The sequence below is a fragment of the Thalassophryne amazonica genome, chromosome 6, assembly GCF_902500255.1.
Source record: "Thalassophryne amazonica chromosome 6, fThaAma1.1, whole genome shotgun sequence".
Lineage (NCBI taxonomy): Eukaryota > Metazoa > Chordata > Actinopteri > Batrachoidiformes > Batrachoididae > Thalassophryne > Thalassophryne amazonica.
The window spans coordinates 91,344,882-91,362,999 of record NC_047108.1 but is presented as its reverse complement, the minus strand read 5'-3'; the positions used below and the strand labels follow the sequence as shown (position 1 = coordinate 91,362,999).

Genomic DNA, 18,118 nt, shown 5'->3' with positions numbered 1-18,118 from the left:
TTATCCGGATATTCCACTGTTAAAGGAGATTTTTTAATGAAAGACGTGCGGACGGGTCCGCGCGTCGGGACGCAGCCGCCGCGACGCTCCGCCACAGGAAAAACACCTCTGTTGAAAGCCTTAAGGACAAGTTGGAACATGTCCTGCCTGTTAAACAATTTCTCATATACTCTCTCCACTGAAAGCCCTCAAAAGCCGCCTGGATTTTACAAATGGTTATCAACACGGAGGTGTTTTTCCTGTGCCGCCGCACCGCGTCGGCTGCGTCCCGACGCGCGGACCCGTCCGCACGTCTTTCATTAAAAAAATCTCCTTTAACAGTGGAATATCCGGATAAAATGCTGAAACCGACTTCTTCTGAAACTTCTCTGTTCTCTCACGACGTTCTGGATCAATAGAGCCTGAAATGTGGAGGTTTTCAGCTTGAACAGGCTGATGACGCTGCCTGAGAGCGCTGCGCGACGTCTCACACCGTGAAAAGTCCTTAAAGCGACAGAATCACCTCAAAATCTCTCATCAGCTGTTAAAATTTTCACTGAAAACCAGCTTAATTTTTCGAACCGTGTCCACTTCGATGTGTCTCACAGGTTTAGAAAAAATTCTGATCAAACAAAGCGCCAGTCTCTCAGCAACTTCTCAGACAAAGGAATTCCGACGAGGGGCTGGACGACTCCTCCCACAAGGAGTGCTCACAGGCGAATGACGTCACCGACAGGCGTGGAAAAACTCACGCATGCGCACGAGGGTTCAAGCATGTCTGACGTAAAAACATATGAATGAAATCCATATAGTTTTTGAAAAAAATAAAAAGGACCGTAACTTTATTGACAGCCCTCGTATATATATATATCCTTATAATTCTTTTTATTATTATTATGACATCACACAGCATTAGAAATCTGAATTCTGGCACCTCCTCTATGGAGTAATAGTTGTTTGACATTATGCTCTGTGCATGCCCTCTAGTTCCAACATGCTGTGATCTGTACCATCTGTGTGCTTACAGCCAGCTCTGTGATGCCTCAGACAAACAAAGTATTATAAAGTTGTTGTTATAGCATAGTGATGATGAAATGTCACTGCGTGGGTAAACTTTGCCTGCTGGCATTCTTCCACTCTCCTTGAAGAATCTCTATGCATTTCTCTTGGTATATGTTCCCTAAAAATCAAGAATCACTACAGAAGTTGAGTGAGCCAATGGACATGCCCAGCCCACGTACAACAGACTCAGCTGCATTTCTCCATCTGTCTGTTACTGCGTGGGAGAACAACTGAAAAGGCTGATTCATCCCAACCCGAGTTTTGTACCAGCCTGCTGTGAAAGACATGTGGGAGCTCTTCATGTACATTAGCTAGGTTACATTACTATCATGCATTGTGTGAGACCCAGATGGTGCTCAGTGCCTCTGCAGGGGAAATCCCTGCTCTTGTCTGGGGTTATTAACCACCAACCGTCTTCATGTGGTGCCTAGATTCATCAACAAATGTCCCCCTCCCCCTGTAAAAACAGCATTATCTTGAATGTCGTACCTTCAGTAGTATATGACTTTCACATTGCAAAGTTACAAGACATTAAACAAGAACCTGATTATGAATCGAAAATGGCAAAGGACCCAGAATGGATCATTGAGGGACTCACGTCAGTGGAACTAAACAGGAACAGCCACATTCAAAGATACTAGGGGGCGCTCTGGTAGGTCGATTGTGTGCATGTGCCACCAACCTAGCAACAAGCCTGGCTAGGCACAACAAACCGCAAAGTCATTTGGAATCTATGTTTAGGTAGTCAAAGTAATGTCCTGGCCAAGAAACGGACGATTAAAAGCATCAGAGAGTATTTAAAAGATAGGAATGTTTCAACCACGGGTTACAGAAAGCAGGAGCTGTTAGATTTGGTGGAGAGAGAGGATGATACTGGCCTACCGACAAGAGAAGACAACGATCACGAATGGTAATACCAATGACGCAGAACTGTTGTCCACAATGGTGAGTCATTTGTATCTAATTTGGTCCTTTGTTGTCGGCCTTAAGACACATCTTCACCCATTGATATCTTAATTTAGCTTGATGAGTTTTGTATGGAAATGGGTGAAATGTAATGCCTTGAAGCCATCTGTGCTTCCAGAGGCCTGTTTTCTTTTCTTTTCTTTTTTTTTCCCTGCCTGCTTATATAGTAATGGTAAGCGCCACACTGGCAGAACCATTTATGAACATTAATACGCATATATGCAATTTATTCTTGCAAGACAGAAGGTATGTAGTGCATGAGTGAATGTGGTGTGTGTGACCCCCATCCGCCCTTCCCGATCAGCCTACAACATCCTACTCAAAGCCAACCGACAGCTTCTATCAGGAAGGGCCGACCACCAAAACAACACAAAGACAGACAAGAACGAGAGATAAGTGGTGAAAACAATAACTGACGTGAGACACCGAGGAGACGGGGCCCCAACAATACGACATACCATGACAAAGAGTGACAGCAACAGTCTGTTGTCTAATTAGTGAGCATCCATACCCTAATCCAGAACGCCGTAGTGTTAATCCTCTTAAGAGCACCCAAAAGCTGAATTGTGGTGACAGCCACAAACACGCGACCATCCATACACAGAGACCCAGATCACAACTAAATATCCGATCACTACTGTGGCTGGTGTGTTGGGCCAAGACAAGAGTACAGAACCTTACCATATGACATGGATACTCCAGCACATCAGAAGCCACACGGCCGGCCGAGAGCGAAGACGGAAGTGGGTCCAGGACGCAGGGCCCCGAGGGAGCCAGGAGAAAAGGGGCAGCGGAAGGGCACGGGGGCCAGGAAAGGCAGCCCCCACAGCCACCAGGCAGCACAGCAAACCAACAGGGGAGCGGCCCGACGGCGCCGGAACGCACCCCCGACAACCCCCCCTCCTCCCACAGGGTCACAGGGAGCCGCCCCAAACATGAGGGAAGCACAGTTTTCAGAGGCCTGTTTTCTTGTTCATTTTTTGTTTCCTTGTGTATGATTTGCAGTCAGATGTCCAACAGTTATACCCAGGCAAGTCTACAATCTAATTCTTTTGAAAGATTTATCAACTGTAAGAGTAATTTAGAATTTCAACAGCAGAAATGTTCCATAGCAATGACACAGACTTCCACGGAGCTCAAATGTGTTGTGGCGGTTTTGCAGGTGAGAACACAGCTACCCTGGTTAGCTGTGTAGGCTAACACTTACCAACACGATCTCTCACGTTTACCTCGTTTTCCCTTCTCCACTGCTTCAGTGATTGCAGCCGAAAACAAAACAGTACACTATTTTCCCGTGTGAAGTTATGCTGTTTATATATTGCACAACAGGAGCGGTTGTCCGCATAAGTGGTCAAATCCCACCATATCACACAGGATTTAACGACACTGCGCTGCCCTATTGTAAAATATTTTACTCCTCCATGATTTATTTCATCCACCCATTTTTTTCATGTTTTTCTTGGTCCACTCAACTTTTTCTGTGATGCAGGACTGTGCAACTGCACAATCCTCATCTTCTTTCAGAAAACAAATTTTGAACAGCCTCGATGACACATGGGGGACTCTGGAGAGCTGTGATGTGATGTGATTTGATGTGATGCTGTCGCTTCCATAGCTGCAAGGGGACTGGCATCGAGACCCAGAATCAGCCAGAATTAATCTCTTTGAGCTGATGGCTGTGTGTAAACAACAACAGATTTGCAAAAGAAATGCAGTGTTTGCCAAAATGTCAGTCACTCGCCGTATTATTGCATACACATTGCATATATACTGTATGGTTGGCACTTTGACGCTACGACCCTCATCCCCCCATCACACTTAGTATGAATGAGCACAAGCCAAGCCGAATTAAGCAGAATGTCAAAAAACCAGGACTCTCGCCACATCCGGGCAGGGAACAATAACAATCGCGGCGGACAGCTGTCCGCATACCCAGACTGCGCTTCCACCCGCCGCGATTGATTCGTCCACGTGTCATGCGCATGAGCCTTCGAACGCGGTACAAATATAGGTGGAACACTTTTGGATTACCCAGACAGCTGTCAGAATGCAGTGAGATTATGACAAATGCACTTACAGGGGCGTACGAGTGAAGTCCAATTTCTGGTGGAGAAAATATGATCCAGCAGTACTCGTGGTGCATTCAGGCACAGTTGGGACATTTGGCCATGGCGGAAAATGCAGAATGTCCCCCTGAATGCAATCAGAATCCCACGAATGCAGTTTTCATGCTGTCTGATTGTTTAGAATGCAGTCAGACTGCGGCCAGACGGCACTTCGACTGTTCAGCTGTGCCACAAATATTCGAGGCGGCCACACAACTGTGACGGACTGTTTAGGCTGCGTTCAGAATGCTGTCCAACGGCCATGAATGCACCTCAACACCTCCCGAATGTGAGCTGAATTTTCATTCAAATGGAATTCGGGCTCATTTGGCCTCTAGTGTGATGGGGGTATAAGCAGTGACAGCAGGTGACCACTAGATGTCTATGTTCCACCTGACTGTGGCAGGTAGGTGTTGTGACTGAAGCTGTGAGACGCAGGACCATCAGATGATCCCAAACCTGACCTGACCTACTTCTACGCTAGGTGTCTCCGTACCTTGCAGAAGGATAATTGTTTGTTTTAAACAGCTTTTGGTGTTGTTTTTACTGTCTGTTGTGTATGTTTATGTTTGCAACAATAATGTTGCATACCCTTGAAATTTACTTTTTGTTCATTCACAACAAATTATTTTCGACCCTAGCCCCACCAACAATATGCCTCTGGAGTCGCCACTGCAACAACGGGCATCTCGAAGGAAGCGTTCCCCAAGCTTGAACTCAAACAATATAACAACATATCACTGCTGTTTTAAAGCATTTTCGGGGCAGCTGATTAAAAATATTTAGTTAAACTGTATCACAAGGTGAAAAATAATCTACATCTGCTGCAAACAATAAGATTTTTGACCAAAGGGGTCACAATCCCACACGGAGTCCAAAATCCTGACCTGAATGCCAGTATTGAAAGAAATTAATTGGGCATTACATAAAAAGCTAAAAAAAAAAACCCAAAACAAAACAAAAAAAAAAACACACTTCTTACGAAGCAGATACTAAACTGTTAAAAGTGTTAAGCTTGAGGGAAAGTCTGCTGAGGAGGAAGAGCAATTTGTAATACTGAAAATTTACAGTATGTGAAATATGTCTTTTCAAATCCAAGTGGTGCAAGTGGACCAATTCCAAAGGCAGTGAAATAAACGCCTGCACTCATGATGAGAAAACAAGAATACGTTTCGAAATGAATAGTATCAAATACTACCTGAGCAAAAGCTGACTTTGATGTTATTTAAAACAAGCTCATGCAACGGCCTGTCAGCTTGTCTTGGAGAAATTATCACCTCCCGAAGGCATGAAAGAAGTATTTCTGGTGTTCTTAGTAAGATGGTGCTTCAGCCTGATGGCACGCTGGCCACATGGGGGATTCATGGATCAAGGAACAGAGAATCGCTGTGATGGCAGACTGCTGCTCGGACTGAGAAGAGCTCAAATCTGCTCGTGTTTACGTGTCTTGCAGCTGACGCGGCACCAAAATACAGTGCCGTTTTGCTACAACCTCTGGATGGCATTAAAAGCCACACATAAAGATAAAACTGTTCATTTTTTCTTCCATGTGCAACATGATGTTGCTTTTTAAAGTTATCCTGATGACTGTCAGAAACAGTAATATGTTGCTGACATTTATGCTGTGCCACCTCACCGACTGAAGGTCAATGACATCAAATTATGTATTATTATGACTCATTGCTCCAGGCTCTAGAGCAGGGGTAGGCAACCTGTTCCAGAAAGAGCCATGAGGGTGCAGGTTTTCTTTGCAGCCACTGACTCCACCAGGTGATTTCACTGATTAACTGATTCCATCTGCTCAAAGTGATATTAATCAGTAAAATCACCTGGTGGAGTCAGTGGCTGCAAAGAAAACCTGCACCCTCATGGCTCTTTCTGGAACAGGTTGCCTACCCCTGCTCTAGAGCCTGGAGCAATGAGGCTGTGGACTTATCTGAAGTGATGGCGGCTATCGCAAGAAGTGAGAGCAAGATACTGTCTTGTATAGACTCATGAAAATTCAGGAAGGTATATCTTATATATTATATTCCAATTCTAAGGTGGAACTATGCTAGTATACAAAGGTATATCTAAAAAGGAAGAGTAAAATAGGAGAGCAGAAAAGAGCAGAGTAGAGCCACTTAGGTGCCTGGTCTTGAGAACCAGGGATGGTATGTTAAAAAGCTTTTATATCCCATGGGATAAAAAAATAAAATCATGCACACGTGATTTACATGCCAAAATAGATTCTATACGGGACGATATGGTGAAATAAGAAACTCGGGTGAAGGATCTGGAAGACTGACTGAACATGTACTCGGATAAGACAATGAATATGGAGCGAGACGTCGGCTACGGCTAAAGCTAGAGGACTTGGAAGGACGGCAGTACTGATGGAATGCTCGCATTATCTGGATAAAGGAGGGAATTGAGAACAGCGGAGGCAGCGGCCTACCGAGGCTATGGCTAAGATACTGCAGGAGCTGCTGAGCCACGACTTTGGACCAGGCCCACCGCAGCCTGTGTCCACTACTCCAGTGGCACATAATAGAGTCACTAAAAATTTAGCTCCAGTTCAGGAGACATTTTGGATTAAAACAGGCCAGTTGGTTTTTTACAGTAGCAAATAATCCCTTCTTCCCCTGTCTGTATTGGATAAATGCATTTCAACATTGGCATGGAAAGGGACTGACATTTTTCAGTGACTTGTTTACAAATGACACATTCTCCTCATTTGAGACACTCAAGAAAGACCACAATTTATGCAACACTCATTTCTTTAGATATCTTCAAGTATGTAGTTTCACCAAGAAAGGGTTCTCTTTTCCTTACCTGCCACCTAAAAGCCAATTAGACAGCATCTTAGAGCTCGATCCCTTTGAGACGAAATGGGTTTTGGCGATATGCACTTTGATAAGGGGTTTAAATCAATCAAATTGTAAGGTCACAAACTTGCAGGCGAATGCTTTGGCATTTGCTTAGTTACTTGCTTGCAGACTGATTCTCTTTAACTGGAAGGCAAAGAAACCCCATTCTTTCATTTCTTCAGTGGTTGAAGGAGGTGTTTTCCTTTCCACCTCTAGAAAAGCTCAGATACAAGACTGGCAAAAGAAGCAAGGACTTTACATCGAACTTTCTCCCATGCAATAAGTACTCTGCTCATTTAGAGGCAATTGCTGTACTTTCAAGAATCTATGTAGGAATAATACTGTTGTATTTAAAACAAACAAACAACAATATATATATATATATATATATATATATATATATATATATATATATATATATATATATATATATATATATATATATATATATATGTGATTGGCTAATTTCCAGCCTGATATGTTCCCATATCAGACTGTTACCGTGATAATCGGTCCGGATTATGTATCAGATTTGCGACTTTGTTTAGAATTTTCACAGTGCGAAATAAAGCAAAACAAAAATTGAACAAAGAAAATGGAGGAATTAACAGCAAATGAGCTCAAAGTAGATGTGAAAAATTTAATGAAGGCCAACAAAATGAAAACACACCTCCGAACAGTCAAGAACAGATTGAAAACGCTATCAATCAATCAATCAACTTTTTTCTTATATAGCGCCAAATCACAAGAAACAGTTGCCCCAAGGCGCTCCAAAACGCTACAATCCAGAACGCTAAAAACACGTTTAGAAAAACCAACTCCATAAATATCTAAACAGCATCGGAAAAAAACACACAGATTGAAAGCTTACCAGCTAACGACCGGACCATCTGTTAGCAAGTTCTTCATGGAGGTAATAAAACCAAACGGGTCTGACTACGAGCCCAACACCGTCAGCAACTTTCAAATTCAGGCAATACCGGAAGTTCACGTTTATATTTATATAATAGCCATATAATAAACAAATTATCAGACCTCTGTGTTTTTGTTTTTTAATGTCAACACCTCGGTCTGATATTTTCCCGTACAGACCTTGCGCTCGGTTAATAATCCTTTAATACAAGGATGACATACATATTACACACACACACACACACACACACACACACACACACACACACACACACATACATACATACATGCATACATATATATAGGAAATGACAGACACTAAATTTGCTTTCAGAGACCGAGAATGCAAACGCGGAAAGAAAAGCTCAGAGCACAGAGGGAGTGTTTTGTTCTCTGAACATGATGCTGTTGGCATTTCAATTCAATTTCCCTAGCATTCATCTTCAACCGCTTATCCAGGATCAGGTCCCAGGGTCATTTCAATTTAATTAATTTTATTAGTATAGCACCAAATCACAACAAAGCTGTCCTAAGGTGCTTCACACAGGTAAAGCCTACCCTTACCAAACCCCCTGAGCAAGCACATAGGTGACAGTGGGAAGGACAAGCTCCCTGTGGCATTCTTGAGGAAGAAACCTCCACTGACTAGGCCATTCAAACAGTTACAAAGTTACAAGCAGTTACCAAAAAAGTGCATAATGGTGCAAGTCCACCTTAAGGACAAGCCAACAGAGTCCAAGGTCAGTCCCATGTCATCTCTCCTTGTGGGGAGGATATATCTCTGGAATGAATAGGTCTGTCTCCGACCAAACAGCAGTCTAGAGATTTGCTTCTGTGACATGTGTCAGGGTAGTCTCAAACAGGCTATTTCAGGACTAACTTGCTTATAGTAGAAATATTTGGACATGTACAGCCATTGAACACTGAAACACTATAGGGATGTTTGACATGAAATACCACCTACATCTATCCCCTGAATGGTAAATAGAAACTGGTTTTACACGTCACATTTAAAGCTTGCTGGCTTAATCGACCAAAGGAATTTCACAAATAAAAGCTTCAAACGTGGGAAAACTCTAACAAAGAAAGGATTACTTGTTAATTCCCTGTCAATGTGATCTTTTTCTGGCTGTCATCCAGATATTCTTGTTGCTGCTCAGCCAACAATGTGACCTAAATTTTGATCTTGCATAACGCTGGTGCACGCCTTTAACTACTAGATCAGCGTACAGCATGAACTCACTGTCATACTTACATATACATGCATGGAGGATTATACTGTATGTGTGTCAAAGAGAAAATAACTTTGTAGTGCTTTTAAGTTTGAGCTTACTGTGCGTTTTTATGATTCACAGTCATCTAGTCAATGACTGAGTGGATCAGTATATTTCAGCTTACAGTAAACTACAGTGTGGTTCATAAGTATTTGGACAGTGACAGCTTTTTCTCATTTTGCTTCTGTACACCAACATAATCACACTGAAATGAAGATGGATGAATTGAATTAAGATGGTCTAAATTGTCAGTTTTAATTCAAGGGACTCAACAAAAATATTGAAGTAACTATTTAGGAACTACAATATTTTTTATACACAGTCCCCTCATTTTCAGAGCTCATAAGTAATTGGGCAAACTAAATATAAGGATAACTGTTAGTACAAATCATCACTTTTACAACTACATCAGACAAATCAGGAGCTTTTCCAAGTCAATGAATGTGTCTTGGACTTTATTTACAAGATCATTAAGAAATACACACAGTATTGTGGTATTTTATGGTAAATCTCTCTGGAGTAAACAGCTCACAAAAACTGACCATGCAAGTAGGAGACTAGTGAGGGGAAACCACCAAGGTACACAGAATTCTAGGCTTCTGTGGATCTGACTTGTATGTACCGTGTTGCTTTTGTCTGTTGTGTCATGGTGGAGTGGAACAGAAAATGTTTCAGATCTTGGCTAAAATCTCCTGTGTGCCTTCTGGAAAACTGTACCTGAAATTTCTTGTCTTTCTTATAACGTAACTGGTGATGCAAAAGTTGCCATTTACACAATTTCTGCAGTTGCAAGCACTAAAGCTGATGAGTCCTTAAGCGACATCGGTGTGTCTTGGTAGCTTCCCTCACAGGTTTTGTCCTTGCACCATCACTCAGTTTTTGAGAACTGCCTACTCTGGACAAATTTATATTTAGATTGTCCAGTTGCAGGGTAGGGTCATGAGGGCAGCAGAGAAGATTATTAGAGCCAGGCTGCCAACCATTGGTGAACTGGCAGACCAGCACTGCTTGTTAAGGGCAAGAAGGATAATTAGGGACACTTCACATCCCTTTAACAATCTGTTTTCCCTCCTGCCCTCAGGTAGATGGTACTGTAGATGTACTGTTTTACCCAACTGCCATAAGGCTTTTAAATAAAAATAAAAAAAGAACTTTGCAATATGGAATGTAGGATATAGAATACACTGTAGCATCTGGTAGCAACGTTATCCTTATAGCATCTTCATATGTGCAATATCCTGTGTCCTTTATTATTTATTGCATGTTGTGTATACGCAGATACAGATAGTTATCAATGGGTTAAAAAAAATATTTATCACTATCACACACCTTGGACTGGTATTCTGTGCTTTATTCTATGTTTACAGTCTACACTGGAACATATTTATTTTCCATTGTGGTGCAAAAACTGTGTCACTTTCCAAATATATATGTCCAACTGCACAACAAATAAGTCAAAACTAGGCTATTTTATCTTAAATGATGTCAGTATCATTACTGCAACAAATAAATTAATATTTCAAACAATGAAATAAAAAGATCCAGAACTTGCCTGTGACAAAACCATGATCTCTAATGAATGCTGCTGTCTTTGCCATTAAGATTTTGATTGTGCAGATTATTACTCTTTTAAACATTTTCTCGCATTTCTTTTGTCACGCTTAAGAGCCTAACGTCGCACCGCGTTTGTGCGAGGGGCTCAGCGTTGACGGTCGGATGCCGGAGGTGAAAGTCGAGCTGAAGCACATGATCATTCCTCGGTCTGATCCCTTTCGCCTGGTAATCTGCTCACTTCACATATTTATGATATTCTTATTCATGCTTGATGAATTACATTCGACTGCCAATCGTTTTTTTTTTTTTTTGTTTCTTTTTTTTATCTTTTCATGAATACCTCATCAGCATCCTTCCTGTGGTAATTCATTAGCTGCAGTGTGTAGAATAAATGGTGCAATCATACATCAAAAAGTGTTGAGAAGTGCACTGGGAGCAGGGAACAAATGGTGCTATTGAAGCAGAGAGTCACATGGTGGAGCATTCAATCTCCTCATGGCAAGAGGAAAGAAACCCCATGATCATCTTTCTGTTTTCAGAGAGAGACGGTGTGAGACCGAGCTGCCGTAGTAAGCCAGCGTGTACGGACAGTCCTCGCTGACAGCCCATCTATCTACAAGTCCTCCTGTGCCTCTGGATGATGTCAGGCTGCTCTCAGCTGTCTACAGTCACATCATTTTTTGGGGAATTACTGCTATTATTTAAGGAGTCAGTTCCTCTCTCCTCTGCTGACTCTGTGCAGCCACAGCAGTCCATCAAGTGTAAATCATTTATGAGTGAGATCACTGCACCACAACAGCCCCCCGCCCCCCAGGCCCCCGGGGAGCGTTTCCACTCCCTTCACCGCCCGCGCGTATCTATCAACCCACAGAACCACATGCCATAATTATTGTCCCATAAAAATATACAACACGTAAAACATCGACTTACATAACTGACAAAAATGCACCTCACTGTGCGTTAAATTACACAGTATACTTGAATTAGTTTGAAAATTGTTTGTGCATTTATTGTGCTTTTTGATGGTGTTGTTGTTCTTTTCACTTTCTTCTCCACCAACCCGAGTTCAACTGGTTAGTACGATTCGAACGTCAATGCATAAAATGCACACAGGAATTAAAAAAAAACAAAAAAAAACGGCCTACCAGAGGCAGTTTTAGCTTCAGGTGTAAGAGGTGTGTGTGTGTGTGTGTGTGTGTGTGTGTGTGTGTGTGTGTGTGTGTGTGTGTGTGTGTGTGTGTGTGTGTGTGTGTGTGTGTGTGTGTGTGTGTGTGTGTGTGTTATCTAGGGAGGTTGAAAAGCATGCACCCAAAAGCTTAAAAAAAACATTGAAATCTTCTGAGGTTGTAAAATGTCCTTAAACAGTGGAATGTCTGCATAAAGTCCTCATGCCGGCCTCTTCTGAATCTTCTCTGTTCTCTCACGACGTCCTGGGTGAATTAAGCCTTAAATTAGGATGTTTTCAGGTCGAAACAGGCCGACGACGGCGCCTGGAAGCGCTGCATGACGTCCCGCTCCGTGGGAAGTCCTTACACCGACAGAAACACCCCATAATCTCTTATCAGCCGTTAAACTTTTCACCGAAAACCAGCTTAATTTCTCGAATAGTGTCCACTCGGATATTCCTCACAGGTCCAGAAAAAATTTTGATAAAGCAACGCGTGCCGTCTCGAGCAGCGTGTGAAACAAAGGAATTCAGCCGAGAGGGCGGGACCACATCTCACTCAAGGCCTGCCCACAGGGAAATGATGTCACTGACACGCGTGAAAAAACTCACGCATGCGCACGAGGGTTCAAGCATGATTGGTGTAATTGCACGTCATTCAAATCCATATAGTTAAAAAAAAAATAAAAGGGTCAGTTTATTATCTAATAGACCTCGTATATCAACCAAAGTCTCCAAAAGTCTTGCAATAATTAATAAAGTTAAACATATTTTTGATCACAATGTACTACATATCTTGTATTGTTCTCTCCTTCTTCCATACCTGACATACTGTGTAGAAGTATGGGTCAATAATTATAAGCAATCAATTTAATCACTATTCTTACTACAAAAACAGACATATGAACTATTCACAAGGCTGGATATCTTAAACATACAAATCCTCTTTTTCCCTCTTAAGCCCTAGGGCCTATTTCACCAAAATCACATACCCATACATTATGATTTATTTCTCAACTTGTACAAGGTGTACAAGGTCAAAAATGCAAAACTTTGGATCAGGTAAAAGACAGGTCCTAGGGGATGTTGTGGATGCCAAAAAAAAAAAAAAAAAGAAAAAAAAAGAAAGAAAGAAAGTAAATAATACTTGGTAGGAGTAAATTATTTATTTATTTATTTTTTGCCCCAAAAATGAATTCCAATTTAAGTCTTTATTTGCTTGGCGTTTGAGCTGTGGTTAGTTGATATGTGATCGAAGGGGATACCTTTGTAGAGGAGACATCGCTTGACATTTTGATGTATAATAAGTGTATGTTGGTATCAGCATTGGTTAGTTATGAGCATTTAAATGTTCCAAAATGGGGCAAGTCCACAAATTTGGCGACTCTCGAGTTTAAGAGGTTAAATCAAAACTATTAAAACTTCATGATCTTGTAAAATTATACAGTGTACAATTCACGTTCAAAGTATTTCATCACTAATTACCAATCAATATTCAAAACATATTTTCTCTTAGAGATCAGTCGTACAGCATTTGGGAACTCTATAGTTCCAAAGGTGAGAACGACCAGGAGAAGGTTTTCTATGTATGCATGAGGTGTTAAGGTGTGGAACAGTCTGGGGCTTGAAATAAAGCAATGTCAAAGCATCTATCAGGTTAAATTTCTTTATAAACAAAATATCTGGTCACAATATAGAGATAGTGAGGATGGACTGTATTATTTTGTTTGTGTCAAATTAGATGTTACTTACCCTTATGGTATTCCATTTATCGTTGTTGGTATCAGAACATCACTGTTACTTACCCTAGTGGTATTTCCATTACCATTGTTTGTATAAAAAAACATTGTTACTTGTGGTAATTCTGTATATAAGATACAAGTTATTATGTATGTGTGAGTTTGCACGTGCATAACATTCTGACTGGTTGTTTATGAGGTTTTCTGAAATGACTTAGTAAGGAAGCGACTGTTTTTGTTTTTTGTGGGTGTATTATTTTGTAACTTGGTGTGGGGTTTAATAAGTTTTACTTCTCCCTACTCCATTTTGAGCATCAATGTAACATTGCTATGGTTGTATGGTTGTGTTGTCTGATTTAAGTCAATTTTGGACTTAACTCAATCAACATCAATCAATCAACATTTATTTATAAAGCGCTTTACAGCACCGACTGGTGTCCAAAGTGCTTAACATTAAAAACACAAATTTACAAAAATAAAACACATATAAAATTTTAAAACGACACATAAAAAAGGAACAGAAAAATAACAGAACATGTCACCTCCCCACTAAGTGTTAAAAGCCAATTTAAATAAATAAGTCTTTAACTTAGATTTAAAAAGTGCTAGGTCAGGAATAGTACGTAACTCAAGAGGTAGCTCATAACTCCTTCTATTATAGTTTTGTCTGGCCTGCACTTGGCACTTGCTCAAAATAAAAGCACTAACTAAGATTACAAGTGACTGATAGAGGGCTTTGAGGAGCACCTTTACTTGTGCTACACGTATTCAAGCACACAAATACATAATGAGAACAAAACTATCACCTAACAACACATATGCCAGCTGATTAAAGCACAAAGTTTGGAGAATAATTAGTAATGCTAGTATAGGGATGATCATGGAATGCTCAGGGACTGTACCTATGCAAGAAGTAAGACCTATATAGACCCTGAGGACTGTTGGTGCTGGTGCTTATCTCCAGATTCTGTAGGGTGAAGCAGATGAGCGTTTATAGGTCTCCCTTGATGGGATGCCAGTTGATCACAGAATACTCCCCCCCCCCCCCCCCCCCCCAGCATTGGTACCCATTGTTTGTCTTGTGAAGGACAGAGACAGATTGTGTAAGCAGGAACTGAACCCATGACTCCATAGGGGTAGTCCAACTCCTATCCGACTGACCTACCTGGTCTGCTATATATGCAAAATGACAATGATGTTCAATATGACAGCAATAATTCTGGATAAAGAAAATGAAGTAAAGACCTAACCCTAACCCTGACCCTAACCTAACCCTAACCCTAACCCTTAACCTCCTGGTAGTGATAGGCTTGCTTTATGCGTCTGACTTATTCTTCTGCATTTTGTGATGTCGAACTGGAGACCTGTTAATTCAACCAGCCACGTTTGTTTAGATCATGTTGATGTGCAGCAGCATGGAAGAAAAAAATCTTCATCACTCCCTCAGGATTCTGTTTCACTATGTCCTCAGAAAACTGTAAACCCGCTGACCAGTTTTCTGACCCCCCACATCCTCTCTGCCTCCGTCCAGTGACTGGGCAGTGACTTCTTAAATACACCAAATGGCACTAGTGAGGTCATCAGGTAGCATTTAGTATGTCCACCAAGTGTCTAGACACACTCTATCGCTATAGATTGTACAGTCAAAGTAGTCGTTATCTCTTCGGTGTCATTAGACCACATCCTCATGCATTTAGCATCAAGGATGTCAGGACATAACCCAAGCTGTTATTACTTTGGACAATTACAAACAGAACAATTACTTATTATGTTTGAGTTAAGGGCAAATAGGAAATAATAAAGAATCATCTAGTGTTATTGCAATGCCATATTAAAGTGGTTTTATAATGTGTGAAGGCTTTAATCTGTCTTACAAGTTAAAGTATGCTCAAAACCAGACTAGTGAATGCTAATCAACACAGCATGCCCAATGTTGCTATACTTATAGCAAAAAATATGTATAACAAAACCCGAATAGATCAAGTGAAACACAAAAATTTAAAGTTGTACTACCTGTTTTCTTTTAAGATTTACCTGATAAAAAGAATTTTCTTTGCTACCACTATAATTTTATTCCTTATTGTTTAAAAGATGGATTCATAAATTTTAAAATTTCTTGCCTTTGCTGTAACAAAATAAATCAAAAAGGTGGAAAATGCTCCAAAACGGCTTATTGCTGTATAACTCTGATATGTTTCTCATAAAAAGGCAGCACGGTGGTTTAGTGATTAGTACTGTTGCCTTACAGCAAGAAGGTCATGGGATCGATTCCCACCTGTGACCTTTCTGTGTGGAGTTTACATGTTCTCTCCATGTTTGCGTTGGTTCTCTCCAGGTGCTCCGGCTTCATGCCACATCCAAAGATATGCAGGTTAGGTGGATTGGGAACTTTAAATTGTCCATAGGTGTGAATGTACGAGGACTGTCAATAAAGTAACGGACCTTTTTATTTATTTTTTTTAAACTATATGGATTTGATTCAGCTTGTCTGACGTAAAAATATATGAATCAAATCCATATAGTTTTTTAAAAAAATAAAAAGGTCCGTTACTTTATTGACAGACCTCGTATGTGTTTGTCTACATGTGGCCCTGTGACCGACTCCTCTCCAGGGTGTACCCCGCCTTACGACCTATGTCTACTGGCATAGACTCCAGCTCCCCCCTCTCCCCCTCCCCGTGACCCTTAATTGGATTAAGCGGTTGAAGATGAGTGTTTCTTATTATTTTGTAAACGTTAGTGAGAAATAAACTCTTCTAAATCTAAAAAATGCTGTTTTTGAAACCAGATAACACCAAAGGTATTCTAAAAACCTCACGCATGTGCCCACAACTTAGACATTGTTAAAAGGAAAAGACAGTATTTACTATGGACGTCCCCTCATGTAAATATGTTGTCTTCATTAAAATGAGTTGGAAAATTTGCAACATGTTACAAAAATAAACCTACATTCTAATCCAATTACATTTATTCTGCAAATCTCATTGGTTAATTGTGTGAGATTTCAGACTGTATAATATCGGGGTAACGGTGGCAAAATATTCTACCGTTTCACATTTGGATGTATTACTCCGCACCCTTACTGGTGTTCTGACGAGATGTCATTCCTGTTGAATATCTTTCCTGTTCTCCGTGCAACTGCATATGCGCACACCTGCACATTTGCTGCCTTGCCGACCAAATTACCTACAGAAAAATAAACCGTGCAAACAATGGAACTGGATTAGAATGGGACTAATCCCCTTGTGTTTGAGAAATTGTGGACATTCACGATGTTATACAGTCGCAAATATCCGTTTTGCCAGCTCCACTAACACGTCTGCATGAGCATGAACGTCTGCAAATCATCAGATACAAGGGGTTTATTCCCTAATTAGAACACTTAGATTTTGGTAGAAATTCACTTTTGTCAGTTTTGTGGCAATTGAAGGGCCATCAAGCATTAAGTACGGTAAGTAAGCCTTAAGTACTTTAAGTGGCAACATGGGTCTTAGTGGTTAGCACTGTTGCCTCACAGTCACAAGGTCATTGGTTTGATTCCCACCTGTGGCCTTTCTGTGTGGAGTTTGCATGTTCTCTCCGTGTATGTTTGCATGTTCTCCCCATGTTTACATGGGTTTCCTACGGGTGCTCCGGTTCCCTCCCACATTTAAAGACATGCAGGTTAGGTGAATTGGAAACTTTATAATTGTTTGGGTCTCCCTTGCAAAAGAAGTCTTGATCTCAGTGGGACTAACCTGGTTAAATAAAGGTAAAATTAAAATTAAATTATACGTAAGTAGTTCATAATTCAGGACAGAGGTTACAAAGTACTGCAAGTGGTAAGTTATTCGTTACTTACATGCCAAACACTTGCTGTGGTTGGTTGACCCAGTGGATGACATGATCCACTCGGCGTAGGACTGGTAGTGGAGAGTGTTCGCCTTCGAGTCTGTCTTAACCCTCCAGGACAGGATGCTGGCGTGTGCAGTGGACAGTCATCTGCTCACTGCAGCGCAGCACTTTGCTACCAGGACTATCAAAGATAATGTCTTGGCATCATCCCGTCTTTGCCTCTCCCTTTCTCCAACTGTGCTCTGGCTCTTCGCTGCATTCACTGCCTCCCTGCTCCTCTCTGCCAGTCGCCTTTGCTGTTTCCCTCTGAAGACTCACACACCAACACGATCTTTGCTCTCACTGTCAGACAGGCTCAGTAAGGGTGTATGTGAGGAGCTGTGCAGCTTAGGGACAGGGCAGAGCCACAGTGGGCTACCGCACTGTGGCCTGTACCAACTGGTGACAAGAAGGGGGTCAACAGGATCAGGCTTTTGACGTAATAGTCAGGAATATACCAGGATTACAACCCTTCCGTCTCATGTCTCTTCTTTGATGTTATTGATTTATTTTGGCTCTGCTATGCTTGCACTGATATGCCATCACAGCCATTTGCACAAATTAGAATAGAATAGAGTGTATGTCATTGCACATACACTCAACAAAAATATAAACGCAACACTTCTGGTTTTGCTCCCAT

The 18,118-nt window shown here is 41.3% G+C and overlaps 1 protein-coding gene across 2 annotated transcripts in view; it reads right to left on the bottom strand.

The window, feature by feature from the left end:
* Positions 1 to 17,846, bottom strand: part of LOC117512646 (dysbindin-like) — a 55,278-nt gene extending 37,432 nt beyond the window's left edge. For both annotated transcript variants that reach the window (XM_034172796.1, XM_034172795.1), the window contains exon 1: positions 17,447 to 17,846. In XM_034172796.1, the coding sequence (XP_034028687.1) occupies positions 17,447 to 17,489 (43 nt within the window). In that variant the 5' untranslated portion in view covers positions 17,490 to 17,846. The remainder of the gene's footprint in view (positions 1 to 17,446) is intronic.
* Positions 17,847 to 18,118: the final 272 nt, after the last annotated feature.